Source organism: Choloepus didactylus, chromosome 8 (assembly GCF_015220235.1).
Source record: "Choloepus didactylus isolate mChoDid1 chromosome 8, mChoDid1.pri, whole genome shotgun sequence".
NCBI lineage: Eukaryota > Metazoa > Chordata > Mammalia > Pilosa > Megalonychidae > Choloepus > Choloepus didactylus.
Window position 1 is genome coordinate 133,177,284 of NC_051314.1, and position 14,914 is coordinate 133,192,197.

A 14,914-nucleotide genomic window follows, 5' to 3' on the forward strand; every position below is an offset into this window, starting at 1 on the left:
GAAACCATCTCTTCTCCGTGTACACTGTGCAGTACTTAAACTGGGCCCACCTGTTCTCCTCCTTTTTATATCTCTGTGCCTTTGCTGATAGTGTCCTTTACATGACTTCACCTGTCAAAATATTAGCCATTCTTCAGATGCCCTCCATGAAGTTTTCTCTGGTCTCCCTGCCCTGCCACCAAAGAAGTCATTTTCCCAGCTGAACACTTAGTAGCACTGACTTATGGCATAGCATTTGAGATTGTTATTTTTGTACCCTACTAAGTGATAAATTCCTTGAGAGCAAGGTTTTTACCTTTGTTTTCTCTGCTGTTTTGCAATAATTATTGCATTGAGTGTAATTTGAATTAAATATCAAGTCAGAATCAATTGAACATTAGAAGACTAGTCTTGTTAAAAATCCTTCCTCTGCATTGGCCTACCAACAATTGTACTCAATCCAGAAAACTAATGTAGGTTTAAACTGTGTATTCCTGGAACTCCAGTATAGGAAAGAATTTCCCCCCAGATTTACATTTCTTTTTAACATATTTACCATTCTTTGTATTGACCCTCCTCCTTTTCTAGGGCACTGTCTTTAATCTTGAGTCAGAGGAAGAGGAATACCCTGGAATCATTGCAGAAGACAGTAATGACATTTATATCCTGCCCAGTGACAACTCTGGGCAAGTCAGTCCCCCCGAGTCTCCAACCGTGACCACTTCTTGGCAGTCAGAGAGCTTACCTGTCTCACTATCAGCCAGCCAGAGCTGGCACACAGAGAGCCTACCAGTGTCCCTTGGTCCTGAGTCCTGGCAGCAGATTGCAATGGATCCTGAAGAAGTCAAAAGCTTAGATAGCAACGGAGCTGGAGAGAAGAGTGAGAACAACTCTTCGAATTCTGACATTGTGCACGTGGAGAAAGAAGAAATACCTGAGGGCACAGAAGAGGCTGCTGTGGCTTCTGCAGTCCTGCCAACCAGTGTGCTGCCGGAGGCGTTCCCTAAAACCCCAGTTCCCTTGCTTCCACCTATCACTGCCACTTCCTTGCTAGAGACAAGCGAACCTGACACAGAAACGACTGCAGGTGAGAAAGCCAGCCCTGCCACATCTTTGTTTGTAGAACTTGGCGAAGAAGAGGTGAGAGCAGCAACAAGTGAACCCGCTGAACTGGAAGAGGTGGTGGTCCCTGCACTGGAACCCACAGAACCACTGCTGAGTGAAGGGGAGATAAGTGTAAGGAAAGAGAGCCTTATGGAAGAGCCCCCCTGTGCTGGAGAAGAGAAAGCCCTCCCCCTGTCTGAGGGCAAGGCAGTTCTGCTGCTCGGAGGGGCAGCTGCTGTTGCTATCCTGGCAGTGGCAGTGGGGGTGGCACTGGCTCTGAGAAAGAAATAGCAGCTTTTCCGAAGAGAAAGAAGAGGAAAGGTATCTAAGGCTTTGGTGGTATTGACTGGAATTTGAACCGTCAGCAGCTGATCGGACAGTTGTAGAACACTCTGGGATCAGTGGGGATTTTTGCTAAGCAGGGCAGTGGATTGATCTATACATTAGGGCTTGAGGTGGAGGAAGTTCCCATTTGATTTTAAGTTCAGGGGTCTGGGCTCACACTAGATTCAGAATCTTACGAGTCAAGTACTCCCCCTAGGACAGGGTTTCTCAACTTCGGCATTACTGACATTTTGAGCATTCTTTGTTGTGGGGGCTGCCCTGCATACTGTGGGCTGTTTAGCAGTGTCCCTGCCCTCTACCCACTAGATGCTAGCAGCATCCCCTCGCCTCCAGTTGTGACAACCCAAAATGTCTCCAGACATTGCCAAATGTCCCCTGGGGGGCAGAGTCCCCAAAGCTGAGAGCCATTGCTCTAGAGGGTGAGGCTTAGTTCAGGAGAATCTGGGATAGAAATTCCCAGGCAGAGGGCTTAGCTGTGGGCTCATTAGCTACTGGCTTTTCAGCTCTTCGCCCCCTTGGAATTTCATCTTTTCTGATGAGCAGGCTGTTTTGTAGCCACTTCTTTTTGGCTCTCCTCTTCCCCTATTTCTTAGTCTTGTAGTATGAGGCCTGCTCTCCCCTTATATCTCAGCTGCCTCTAAGGTACTGCACTGCTCCTCTTCATCCCAGGTTCCTTCTAAGGTCCTGTGGCAGAGGGCTTGCTCTGTACTTTTGCTCAGACCCATCAAGTCCCCGAAGCTTCTGATAGCCCCACCTTGTTAAGATGCTGCCTTTAAGAATCTTTTAAAAAAGTTAAATAAGTATAAAATAAAATAAAAAAGACCCAGGGTTCCCTACTTATGTGTGCAAGGGCATGTAACCCTGTCTCATTTAGAGGTGGGAAGATGGCCTACATGACCTCCTGAGGTCTCCTCCAGCCTTTTTTGTCTGTGGTCACCTTCCTCACCTTATGGTTACTTGCCAGCAGCGTCTCTGTTGTTGGAAGGTTGCCATCTAGGACGCTGGGCTGGTATGTTTTTCCCATACCTGGTTTCAGTCTCACTACTGGGCACCCCGCTCCTATGTGGGTCTCTTGCCATATGGGAAGGATTTTCATACTTACAAAACCAATCGAATCATAGCTCTTATTAAATACAGAAAGTCTCCTAAATAGCATTGAAATAAAAATTGGGAAAAGAGAGGCTTGCCCTCAAGATTCTAGTTTAACTTCCACAGTTCAAGGACAGAGGCTTCTTTGCCCAAACTCTTCAGAAATAAACCCAAACAGTCCCAACCAGTATATGCTAATTGTGTCAGCACAATTTCCTTTCATCTGGCCTGATCCCATCCCTAAAGGAGGGGTGGAACTGTGTCCTTTTATGCCTGAGGATCACAGTGTCACTATGCAGGACACATGCTTGATACATAAATTCATCTCAGATTTATCTTAGTAAATGTAACAAATTACTTTTTAGATCCTGAAATTTGTAATAAAATTACTTTACCTACCCTGGTCACCAAAACATGATGTTTTAAATGTGCTTTCTTTTTTAAATGTTTGATTTTGTTTTTAAATCAATTCTCCCCAAAGCAGTACTTTTTACAAGTTGGTTAAGAGTGTGTTTGTGTGTCTGTTACAGTTTTATGATGCAATGTAACTTTATGTTCTGAGTGTTAAGTGTCCCATTTTGGGAGTGATGTTTTAAGGGTTTTGGTGCACCTTGGGTTGGGGGAAAAAATGAGATTTTTTTCTCCATGGGTTCTGACAGCTTCGTTGGAGTATTGTGTATTTTAATTGCTATGTTTGTGTTTGCATGGTCAAGAGCACAGAAAACTGGTGAGTTATCTTGACTTTTTTTTTTTTTTTTTTTCCTTTTAAACTAAAATGTTTTCCTTCCAGTGTTGAACACTTTTAAACCCTGGATCTTCAAAACCCATTCATTGGCAGGTGCTGAGCAGGTTCATTTCTGAGCTGCTGAAAGGAGATCTAAGGCTTAGGATATTTGGGTCTGTGTTCTCCACAAAAGGAAATAAGAAAGCAGTGTGATATTGATGACACTGTCAGCTGCTTTATTTCCCCATCTGTTAAATGTTAACCCAAAGTATTTTGGTCAATTGAATTTTTCTGGGTAATAATAAACATATTCTTTTCTGTTGGCTTTCTCTAGTTAGAATCTTCCTTGGTTCTTGAGTAGTAGGATGCCACCGTTCTCATTCTTTCTCCACGTCCTTATCCTCCGCCTCTGGCAGTGGCAGAGAACCGCCCAAACGAGGACTGCAGCTTACAGCAGCTCCTATTTTTTTTGTTTGTTTGTTTGCTATTATGTATTTTTAAATTGTTTTTCAAACCCCACCTTTTTTGGTTGGAGGTTGGTAGTAGGAGGCTATTCCTTCTTACCCCCTGACTATATAACATCTAAATGTAAGGTGAAGGGAAGGTTCCATTAAACTTGTTTAATGGAACTCCAGTGTCAGAATTAAGAATTTCATCCTGTCATTCCTCATTCTTTGAACTATTGAGGAAAAGTAAGTCCTCTAGAACTCTTCTCAGCTGCTTCATTGAATGTAATGACTTCTGATCACTTGGTAAAAAGCTAGCGAAGGCTTCTTGAGAAAAACACCAGAATTAGAGAATGCCGATACATCCTCTCTGTCCTAAAGTTAATTCTGGGCCCACAGAAGTCGGTCAGTACCTCCAGTGTGCCTTAGCAGAGCTCTTGTGACCATCATTGCCTTCTGAAGACCTTTCTAGATAAAGAAACACAACTGTTGACCATCTGGTTCCTCATGGCCTACCCAAAGGCATCCTTGGTATCTCCTTTGCTGTATTTCTGCCCCCTTCCTATGTCAAATGCAACCACTGCCTAGATTCATCCTAGGGGAATAGATAGTGAGCCAGAGACATGGTTTCTTGATCCACAGCTGGCAATGAATTTCCTGTGGAGATTCATTTCCTCAGCCTTTGTGCCAGTTTCCTCTACAATAAAATAAAAATAATGTCTGTTCCTTGCCTTTTTTCCCTAAAGGCATGACATATGGACAAATGTCATACCTATAGTATTTCTCAAGTTATTTGAAGAGATATTTTCTAGAAATGAAAGGTATCAAGGGTAAGAATTTTATTTCCCTCTCTTCCCTTTCTCTTAGTTTCTTGTGTTTTTTCACACAAATTTCTCTTTCAGAGAACGTGAGGTTCTGTAGGCTATCAGATCACTTAGAGAAACAACTTACAGCCTGTGGACTAATTCATCCACTGACATTATCTCATTTAAAGACTCACCAACATGCTTGAGGCCAGAAAAATACTTCCACTTCCCTAGAGGAACAAGATCTTCCATGAGCATTGATAACTTCCTGTTAATGCCATTCATTACTGAGAATGTTCAACTGGGATTGGTCTGAGTTTAGGGGCATATTTTTTCCATATTAGAATATCCTTTTCTTAAGACTTCTGTGTAATTATATTTTTAGGACATATTTGTTGAGCATTTACAATATGCCAGGGGTTCTTCTAATGCTCTCACATCTTATTTCACTTTCACAATTCTAATTGCTATTGATATTCCTCTCATTACCATTTTACAGATTGAGGAACCCTCATGAGAGAGTTTAGTAAATTTTCCAGTCTTCTAGCATATGAGAGGCAAGCTAATTACTTGAATATTTCTGACTCCAAGTCTAGTGTTTTCCAGTTTTTATCAGTTATTTTGGTGACCCTGCACGGCAGTATTGGCAGGCGGACTACAAACAGATGTGCCACTGGTTTACTTACAAGGGCAGCCTGTGAGGAGCAGTTGGGTGTGGACGGTCGGCCTGCACCCCGCTGTGTGCCCAGGTGTGGCATTGTACCACCAGCAACAACAGGAGCCTTCTCCAGTGTGTACCAAGGCCCCAGGTGGCTGGTGAAGGCTCTGGGTAGTGAGCCTGTCATCCAGCCAAGGCAGGGGCTGTTCCCAACTTCTTTTTATACCAGGTGTGCTCATTAGACATTGAATGCCTTATGGTTCACAAGTTAGTTGTCCTTGGCAGAGATCTTCCCTTCGCTTTCCTGGTTGGTGTGTTAGGTTCAGTGTTTTTGCTTGTAAGCAGCATTAGGCAGCCTGACACAGGATCGTCACCAAATACTAACTGAGGCAGCACCATGACACTTGCTTTTCTCTCTTCTCTTCTTCCTAGTTTGTTCCCTTTGCTCCCTCTCCCTGGCCTGTGGCTGGGGTGGGGATGTGGAATGGATGGGGATATCTCCAGGCACGGCTTGGCCTTGGACACTCAGAGAGGTCCCTGACTCTGTCAGGAGAGTTGACCATGTACAGCCAATGCACAACTGGCTCAGTAGACAACTTCCCAGGGAAAGATGCAGTCCATGTACATGCATGGTAGTGGGGTACGGGTGTAGTTAACAGGAGCCTGGGCTATAGAATACTGCCTCCTTGAAATTTAGGCAGTATTCTGTAGTTACCCCGCAAAGAAAGCTCCAGGCAAAGTTGGAAACGGGCTTGATAATAAAACAGTAACATCTGTCTTCCCTTTCTTTCTACAGACCATTTAACCTCAACCTGACTTGCCATGTGTAGTGAATTAAAAGCCATCAGGGTCCTTCTTATTTGTTTACACTATAAAAGAGCCCTAGCCCGGCATAAGCTCAGGTTGGAATTGTTCTCAGGGATATTTGCAAGGTCTTGTAATAAGTTAAAAAGGCGCAGCATGTCCAGATGATTCTTACACTGTTCTCAGCTCTCCTAAGGGGAAGATTTATAGCGATTTGCTTATTGCAGTGAGTGTTCTTTGCACCACGGGAAGAAATTGGTTAATTAATGTACTATTTAAAACAAAAGTTTGACATTTTAAGATTACTAGTTTATACTTCCTTCCCAGGGAATAAAGGAAATTGAAGTACAGTTGTCCCTGATACAGTCTAGAATAACTCATTTTTTCCTGATTTCTAGCAAGAGAATTATATAGATTGTTCCTTGGCCATCACCAAAGGAAAAGATAGAACTTAATTTTTTCTAGATGTGAATTTTTCCTATTTTAGTCTTCCATTTCTTAATTCCTTCAGATTAAGTGCCTCTCTTACCTACCCTCTTCATAAACTGAGTTTAGTTTATTGATTCTCATGCTTTCACCCCCTCAAAATATTGGAATTAAATGGTAATTTCAGTAATTAATGCAAACATTTCACTTAAGCAGCATACATATCCTTTTGCTGTATGAAATACCGTTAGACCTTGTTATAGCTCTGATGTTCTGAATTGACTATTGATTATTCTGACGACTCTTTTTCCCTCCTGGTGCCTGCCTTTCGGCCAATCTCTGCTTTCTTCAGGGTAAAGGAACATAGAAGGAACAAAATACGAATCTATGAACTGTGCTTTCTGTTAGAAGTACTGTGTTGGGGAGAACATTTTGGAGGTTGTAATATAATGAAATTCGAAGATAAGCCATGGATTCATCTTTCTGTTTATATGGAGGGATTGTCTCAGATAATCAGTCTTGTAATCTTCAAAGTATGTATTTGTTTGGTTTTGACTTCAGATTCAGAAAACATAACATCCAAAGAACATTCCATATTCCAGTTCCCGGTCAGCACAGCTAATGAAGTTGTTGGAAAATACTTTTTATCTTTAGCCCAGGAATTTCCATGCTTAAAGAACACACATATTTAAAAAACAGAATGAAAAGCACATTCTCTGAATTTGACAGTCTCATTTTTATCCACAAGAATATGTTACCCATGCAAAATCCACCAACTTCCAGTATATGCCTGAGTCACTGTGGCTGGGATGTGCTCAAGACTGGAACATACGCACTTGCTACAGTCTTTTTATAATGCTGTCTGGGGAGAACAGGTGACAGTCTTGCTGAAGGACTGAGAAAGTATATTAGACTTGGTCTGAGAAATTATAAACCAAAAACTGCATTAATACTGTATCCATCTAAGAAAAACACTGGAAAGTAAAGATGCTGTGAAAGATTAAAGGTATTCTGAGAGCTAATCTGGGGTTATTTGCTGTTCCAGAACTTTTTTCCATATATTTAGAATCGACTGCTTGTATTTAAATTGCTCCTTTGGAAAGAAAACCATTTCCCCTAGTGAGAATCTTAGTAACTGATGTATGTTTGTATGAGTGTGTATGTATATGTGGTTCAATTTGTTGCCATTGTGATAGGAATCAATTTTTTTTTTACGTTCACTCCAAAATATTCACTGCAATAACATTACTGAAAGATTTATTTCCAAATGGCCCTCACACTACATAGGAATGTATTCAATTGAGCCACAGCCCTAGTGTGATATGCATTCACTGAAGAATGATGTAGAGTTTCTCTCTGGTGAATTTAATGCTCGAGGAACAGAGATGTATTTTGATAACAGGAAATGATTTATTAGTACTGTCATTATCCTTGTTCCTATGCTTTCCCCAAAGCATATTCTTCACAATAAGAAGAGCTGCAACTGTGGCCAAGATAGAGCAAAAAGGGGCATGTGGGAGATGGATCCAGCACCCATTGTCATACTTGTAAAACTGCATCCTAGGAAACAGCTGATAGCCAGGCAGCAAACCAGCGCTGTATTGTTGCTAAACCTAGAGCTTCTGTTTGTACATTTTGGTGCTACCTAAGTGATTTGCTTTTGCTGTTACCTGTATTCTGACTGTGTCCCTAGAGAAGGCAACCACCTCAAACTGCTGAATTTTAACAAGTCTAACTGCCCTTTCATCTTGTCTGCCCAGAAACCTGTTTTCTCCACATGCAGCTTCTTAGGCCTGGATAAGCTGAGAGGTATGACTGGAAATTGAAATTAGAAGACTATTTTATAGACACCCTACCATAGGCAGTAACTTCTGGTATCCCAACAGCTTAAAATTCTTAGAGTTTTCTGCTGCTTCTTACAAAGGAAAAAAGTACATTTAGTTACCTGGTTTTGGAAATAGTGGTTGACAAGGGCCCTGAAATCACACCCCTTCCAGTTGCCTGTGGTTCCTCCTAACTCAGATAAAAGGGAATCAAGTGGAAAAAATCAAAGGCCTATATGTATTGAGGCCTGATTTTTCTGCTGTGTGAGAACAGCAACGTAGTCCAGAACCTCTTGTGCCATTTGGTTCTTAAACAGGAAGATCACTTCCTTAGTATTAAGGTGTCCTCTATTTTGAAGTTTTCATTTGTCAGGGCTCTGTGCATTTCTTCTCCAGTCCTTGCTCTCTTCAAACAGGTTATTGCTGGCTGTAAGACCATGCCTCAAGGCTGTGCTTTAATAAATGGTAAAGATTTTTTTAAAACAAACAAACAAAAACATTAAGTATGTTTTGGTCTTCTGCCTTGCCACCTGTTTTTAAATTTAATTTTTAAGTGGGAACCTGTACAGCTGACCTAAGATAAAGGCACAATGTATAGATAGATTTGGGAGATGGTATGAAACCTATTCAAATATGTGCAAGTTATTTTCTTTCAAGTATATTAATGTAGAAATTTCTATATAGGTTACCAGCTTTAAAAATTATCTTTTAAACTATTGAGAAATAAATATTATCTAGTGCCTGAATTCTCTAAGAACTTTGTTTAAGTGAGCGTGGCTTCATCTCCATCGAAGGCAGCTATCCGGCTATCACCACATCAAGTTTTAAGCAAAAATCAGGTGTTTGCAGTCATCCATTCATTCCCTCTCCTAGAGCAAGAAAGGAGAAACAGCTAGAATTAGCCAAACTGACAGACCAGGATTGTGCTGTGGTCAACAGAAATGAAGCTGACGTTTGTGCAAACCACATTGTTTGGAGCCTGTGATCCTTACATCACTGATTTAACTTTTTGCTACATGGGGAAAGCTGTAAATAGTGGCTTTCAAGGTGCTGAGACCTGGCTATTTACATCTACTGAATCACTTAAGGTGCCACAGAGGTATCTTAGCAGATCAGAAGGAACTGAGACTCTTTTCAGCCCCCAGTATCTGGTAAACTATAAATACAGATTTCTGCTGATAACCTGCCCACTTAGTCCCCCTTTATAAGGCTGTTGGGAAAGCTGTTCAGGAACTCTTTCAGGTCTCACCTCCTTCCAACAACGCAGCTAGATTTAACACCTGAGTAAGGTTTATATTCATTCTCCTGTTTCAAAACTCCTGTATGACTGAAGACTATGGCAGATGGGGAATACTAAGGAAATACTAAGAGGCTAGCTATTTTCTTTAAAACAAACAAAGCCTGGGTAATGCTTTTGATGTGTTATAAAAATCCCAAACATTTTACTAGTGTTTTCAAATTACAAATAAAGTGTGGCCACTTAACTTTATTTGGGGCTGTGAAACTGAAGCATAACAGTTATCTGGCCTGTCTTCTTGGGCAGCATCATGAAGAACTGTGACTTTTAATACCCTGTTTATGGGATAGAATATTCTGGGGAAGATTTTAGGTAGTTTCCCCGTCCTCCTCTTTCTGACTATTCCTTTTGGTCTCTTTCCCCTTCCTTGGCAAGCATGTTTTCAAAAGTGGAAATTATTTTTGGAGAGCAGACCAATGAAGCGCGGCTCAGGTCCTCAGCCCCTTTCACATTCCACATGTCCGTACCATGTAGAATCAACTTATTAAGTAAGCCTTCACCTCCCCTCTCATACTAGCATGACTTAAAAATGAAGTTGTTTCAAGATGGTGGAGTGAGACACTTCAGGGCTTTGTCCATGCAAGCAGCTTTGGACAACCGGAACTCACAGAAGAAGACGACAGCATCTCCAGAAAACAGATGAAGGACTGCAGTAACAAGGTAAGCACTGAGTCAAGAAACAGGCTATTTAAAAGCAGTAGAATTTCGTGATACTTGGCTGGGCCCTCCCTGGACCTCCCACTAGTATGGAGCCAGCCCATACTCCCAGTGCAGATCCCTGGTTCTGGTTGTGGGGGGAGCAGGGTAACCCTCACGCACATACTGGGAAGCATGTATATATGTCTGGCCTAATCTGTCTGGTGGTGGCCTAAGGGATTCATAATCCTAGAACTTGCCCTGCGTGTTGAAGGCAGCTCACTGAGCGCTCCTCCAAAACACAGTGGGCGAGGAATTGAGGTGTACTTCTGGGGCAAGGGATTGCTGGCTGTGGGAAATTCTAACAGTATAACTGGGGGAATTCTTAGAGCCATATACACATGCCCAAGAAAAGACACATGCCCAGAAAGGATCATGACAGTACCTATGCTTTGGCCCTGGAGCTGGTACCTAAACGCAATGTATGGATAAGCCCTGAAGGAGAGCACTCGCACGGGTAAATCTGTGAAGACTAGAAAAGGTGGTTTCTCTTTTTCTTTAACTTTATTTGTTAGCTCCTGGGAACCAAGGAAAACTCAGTCATGATAATAGCTAGATTCAAGCTTAAGGAACAGAAACCACAGAGTCCAAATTCCAGTGATAACACATGAAAATATAAACATGTCCAGATTTCACAAAAGGTTACAAAACATACAAAGAAACAGGAAGCAACGGCCCAGGCAAAGGAAAATATTAAAGCGTTAGAAACCATCAATGAGGAGGATCAGACCTGGGACATTACAAACAAAATTTTTTTAAAATGGTCCTAAATATGCTCAAAGAGCTAAAGGAAAACATGGACAAAGAACTGATGTGTGCTGGTTTGAATGTATTATGTCCCCCAAAACGCCATTTTCTTTGATGTAATCTTGTGTGGGCAGATGTATCAGTGTTGATTAGATTGTAATTCTTTGTTTCCGTGGAGATGTGCTCCACCCAACTGTGGGTGATGACTCTGATTGGATAATTTCCATGGAGATGTTACCCCACCCATTCAGGTTGGGTCTACATTAAATCACTGGAGCCATATAAATGAGCTGACAAACAGAAGGAACTCAGTGCAGCTGAGAATGAAATTTTGAAGAGGAGCTACAGCCAAGAGGGACACTTTGAAGAATGCACAGAAGCTGAGAGAGTAGCTGCAGATGAGAGACAGTTTGAAGATAGCCATTGAAAGCAGACTCTTGCTCCGGAGAAGCTAAAAGAGGACAAACACCCCAAGAGCAACTGAGAATGACATTGTGGAGAGGAGCTGCAGCCTAGAGAAGAACATCCTGAGAGAAAGCCATTTTGAAACCAGACCTTGGAGCAGACGCCAGCCACGTGCCTTCCCAGCTAACAGAGGTTTTCCGGACACCATTGGCCATCCTCCAGTGAAGGTACCCTTTGTTGATGGACACTTTATGGCCTTAAGACTGTAACTGTTTAACCAAATAAACCCCCTTTATAAAAGCCGATCCATTTCTGGTGTTTTGCATTCTGGCAGCATTAGCAAACTAGAACATCAAGGAAATCAGAAAACAGATGAACACAAAGAGAATGCGACTAGAGAGGTGGAAATTACAAAAAGGTACCAAATAGAGCTGATGACCACAATAAGAAAATTTTTTAATTCCCTAGAGAGGTTCAATAGCAGATTGAGCAGAAGCTGTCAGAAGAATCAGTGAACTTGAAGACAATTGAAGTCATCTAGTCTGAGGAGCAGAAAGAAGGAAAAATGAAGAAAACTGACCAGAGCCTGAGGAACCTATGGGACACCATCAAGCATATCAATATACACATTTGCGAGTCCTAAAAGGAGAAAGAAAAGGGGCAGAGAGAATATTCAAAGAAATAATGGCTGACAACTTACCAAATTTAATGAAAGACATGAATATATGCATTCAGGAAGCTCAGTGAACTCCAAACGGGATAAATCCAAATAGGCCCATGCTGCAGCATTTTATAATCAAACTGTTGAATGCCAAAGAAAGAGAAGTCTGAAAGCTACAGAGAGAAAGAACATGTCACATACAAGGCAGCCTCAATAAAATTAAGTGCTGATTTCTCTTCAGAAACCATCGAGGCAAGAAAGCAGTGAGAAGATAAATTTAAAGCACTGAAAGCAAAAAATTGCCAACCAAGAGTTCTATATCCAGCAGAACTCTCAAAAAATGAGGGCGAGATAAAGACATTCCTAGATAAACAAAAGCTGAGGGAGTTCATTACCACTAAATGCTAAAGAGAATTCTGCAGGTTGAAAGGAGAGGACAACAGATAATATATGGAAGCTGCATGAAAAAATAAAGATCTCCAGTGAGGGTGACAAAATAGGTAAACGTAAATACCAGTACAATTGTATTTTTGATTTGTAACTCCACTTTTTACTTCCTACAGGATCTAAAAGACAAATGCATAGAATGTAATGAGACAGACTTGTGGGAAAAGGGTGGAATAGGGAGTTGCAAGGCTCACTCTTATTACGAAAACAGCTAGTGGTAAGGGAGAAATTGTTGGAAACAACTGTTTTGGAGCTCTGGAGACCAGAAGAATACTGTACATCATCCGGGAGAGAGCGGGATGAAGATACTGAGAAACCGTGGTGAAAAACCGGGAGTAACTCACTTGGCTGCAGCCCCTGGTGCCCATGCCTCACCCTCGAGGCAAGCAGCTTCAGATCAGCCCAGTACTGATCCAGCAGTGAATTTAGGCTGCTGAGTCCCACTCCAGACAACCACCACTACACCATTGTTTTGCCCCATATCAGAGGTGGAGTTGACAGAGGGCTAAAAATACCCCTGCCTTTTTAGGGCTGTGGTGAATAGGTTGCCAAAGAGTGCCATTTGCTGGGCAGTCCAGGAAAGCATACCTTTGGGGAGCCATCAAAAAGGCTGCTTGATGAAGAGCACCATCTGCCAGGCAGGACAGAAAAGTACAGCCTTGGGGATCTGAAGAAAAGGCTTTTGGGGGACTTTATTCACTATCTTCCCAGAACTCTTTGGAACTGGTCTGCACCCCCAGCATGGGTCCCTGGCCCTGTCTCCCTGGGAAATAGACGAACAAAGTGTCAAAGAAGAACCTTAACACAACCCATTCAACAACAAAATCCTACCAAGAGAGAGGAACTAACCAGAATAATCTCATGAAGATAATCAGATGCCCAGAGAAAGGAACAAATTAAAAAGCCAGAGGAGACACAGAATTTGGAACAACAAATCAAAAATGTTCAAACAAATCTTGTAAAACAATTCAAGGAGATAAAAGAAAACATGGCTAAAGAGATAATGCATACTGGATGAGCACAAAGAAGAATTTGAAAACATGCAAAGAAAAATAACTTATGTAAATGAAAGGCACAATAGATGAGATTAAAATAGGCTAGAGACATACAACAGCAGATCTGAACTGGCAGAAGAAGGGTTCAGTGAGACAGAAGATGTCTTATCTGAAATTGAACAAACAGAAAAGAACTGAAAAAATTGAGCAGGGTCTCGAGAATTGCATGACAGCACAGATGCATAAATGTATGCATTATGGGTGTCCCAGAAAGAGAAGAGAAGGAAAAATAGTATTTGAGGAAATAATGGCCAAGAAGTATCAACTCTTAGGAAAGACTAAAACATATCAATGTACTGCAAACAGTAAATCTGAAAAGACCTATTCCAAGGCATATGCTAATCAGACTTAGAGAATTCTGAAAGCGACAAGAGAAAAGCGATCCATCACACGCAAGGGATGTGCAATAAAACTAAGTACTGATTTCTCATCAGAAACCATGGAGGAAAGAAGACAGTGGTTAGATATATTTAAGATACTGAAAGAGAAAAACTGCCAGCTAAGAATTCTATATCCAAGAAGAAAAAGAAATAAAAGGCATCCAAATCAGAAAGAGAGAAGTAAAACTTTCACTCTTTACAGCTGATATAATCTTATACCTAGAAAGTCCCCAAAAATCTACAGCAAAGCTACTAGACCTAATAAAGGAGTTCAGCGGAGTGGCAGGATACAAGATCGACATGCCAAAATCAGTATTGTTTCTCTACACTTGTAATGAGCAATCTGAGAAGGAACTCAAGAAAATTCCATTTACATTAGCAACTAACAAAATCAAATATCTTGGAATAAATTTAACCAAGGATATAAAGGACCTGCATTCAGAAAACTACAAAACATTGCTATAAGAAATCAAAGAAGACCTAAATAAATGACATTCTGTGTTCATGGATTGGAAGACTAAATATCACTAAGATGTCAATTCTACCCAGATTAATTTACAGAATCAACACAATTCCAACAAAAATTCCAATGACCCACCTTGAAGAAATGGAAAAGCCACTTATCAAATTTATTTGGAAGGGAGTGGAGCTCCAAATAGCAAAAAACATCTTGAAAAAGAAAAACGAAATTGCACTTCCTGACTTTAAAGCATATTACAAAGCTACAGTGGTCAAAACAGCATGGCACTGGTATAAATACAGACAATACAGATCAGTGGAACCTAATTGAGAGTTCAGAAATAGACCCAAACATTTATGGTTAACTGATTTTTGACAAGTCCACTCTATTGGGACAGAACAGTCTCTTCAACAAATGATGCTAGAAGAACCATATCCAAAAGAATGAAAGAGGACCCCTAACTCATACCCTATACACAAATTAATTCAAAATGGATCAAAGAGCTAAATATAAGAACCAGGACCATAAAACTCCTAGAAGAATATGTAGGGAGGCATTTCCA

General features: G+C 41.2%; 2 protein-coding genes across 11 annotated transcripts in view; one reads left to right on the forward strand and one right to left on the reverse strand.

The window, feature by feature from the left end:
* BCL2L13 (BCL2 like 13) overlaps nucleotides 1-2,932 on the forward strand; it is a 126,167-nt gene extending 123,235 nt beyond the window's left edge. For 3 of the 5 annotated variants that reach the window (XM_037848017.1, XM_037848020.1, XM_037848019.1), the window contains one exon: nucleotides 568-2,932. In XM_037848017.1, coding sequence (XP_037703945.1) covers nucleotides 568-1,374 — 807 coding nt within the window. In that variant the 3' untranslated portion in view covers nucleotides 1,375-2,932. The remainder of the gene's footprint in view (nucleotides 1-567) is intronic. The other 2 variants (XR_005218554.1, XM_037848022.1) reach the window with 2 other exon arrangements.
* Nucleotides 2,933-3,237: 305 nt separating this feature from the next.
* BID (BH3 interacting domain death agonist) overlaps nucleotides 3,238-14,914 on the reverse strand; it is a 79,198-nt gene continuing 67,521 nt past the window's right edge. For all 6 annotated transcript variants that reach the window (XM_037848026.1, XM_037848025.1, XM_037848027.1 and 3 more), the window contains one exon: nucleotides 3,238-9,073. In XM_037848026.1, the coding sequence (XP_037703954.1) occupies nucleotides 9,062-9,073 (12 nt within the window). In that variant the 3' untranslated portion in view covers nucleotides 3,238-9,061. The remainder of the gene's footprint in view (nucleotides 9,074-14,914) is intronic.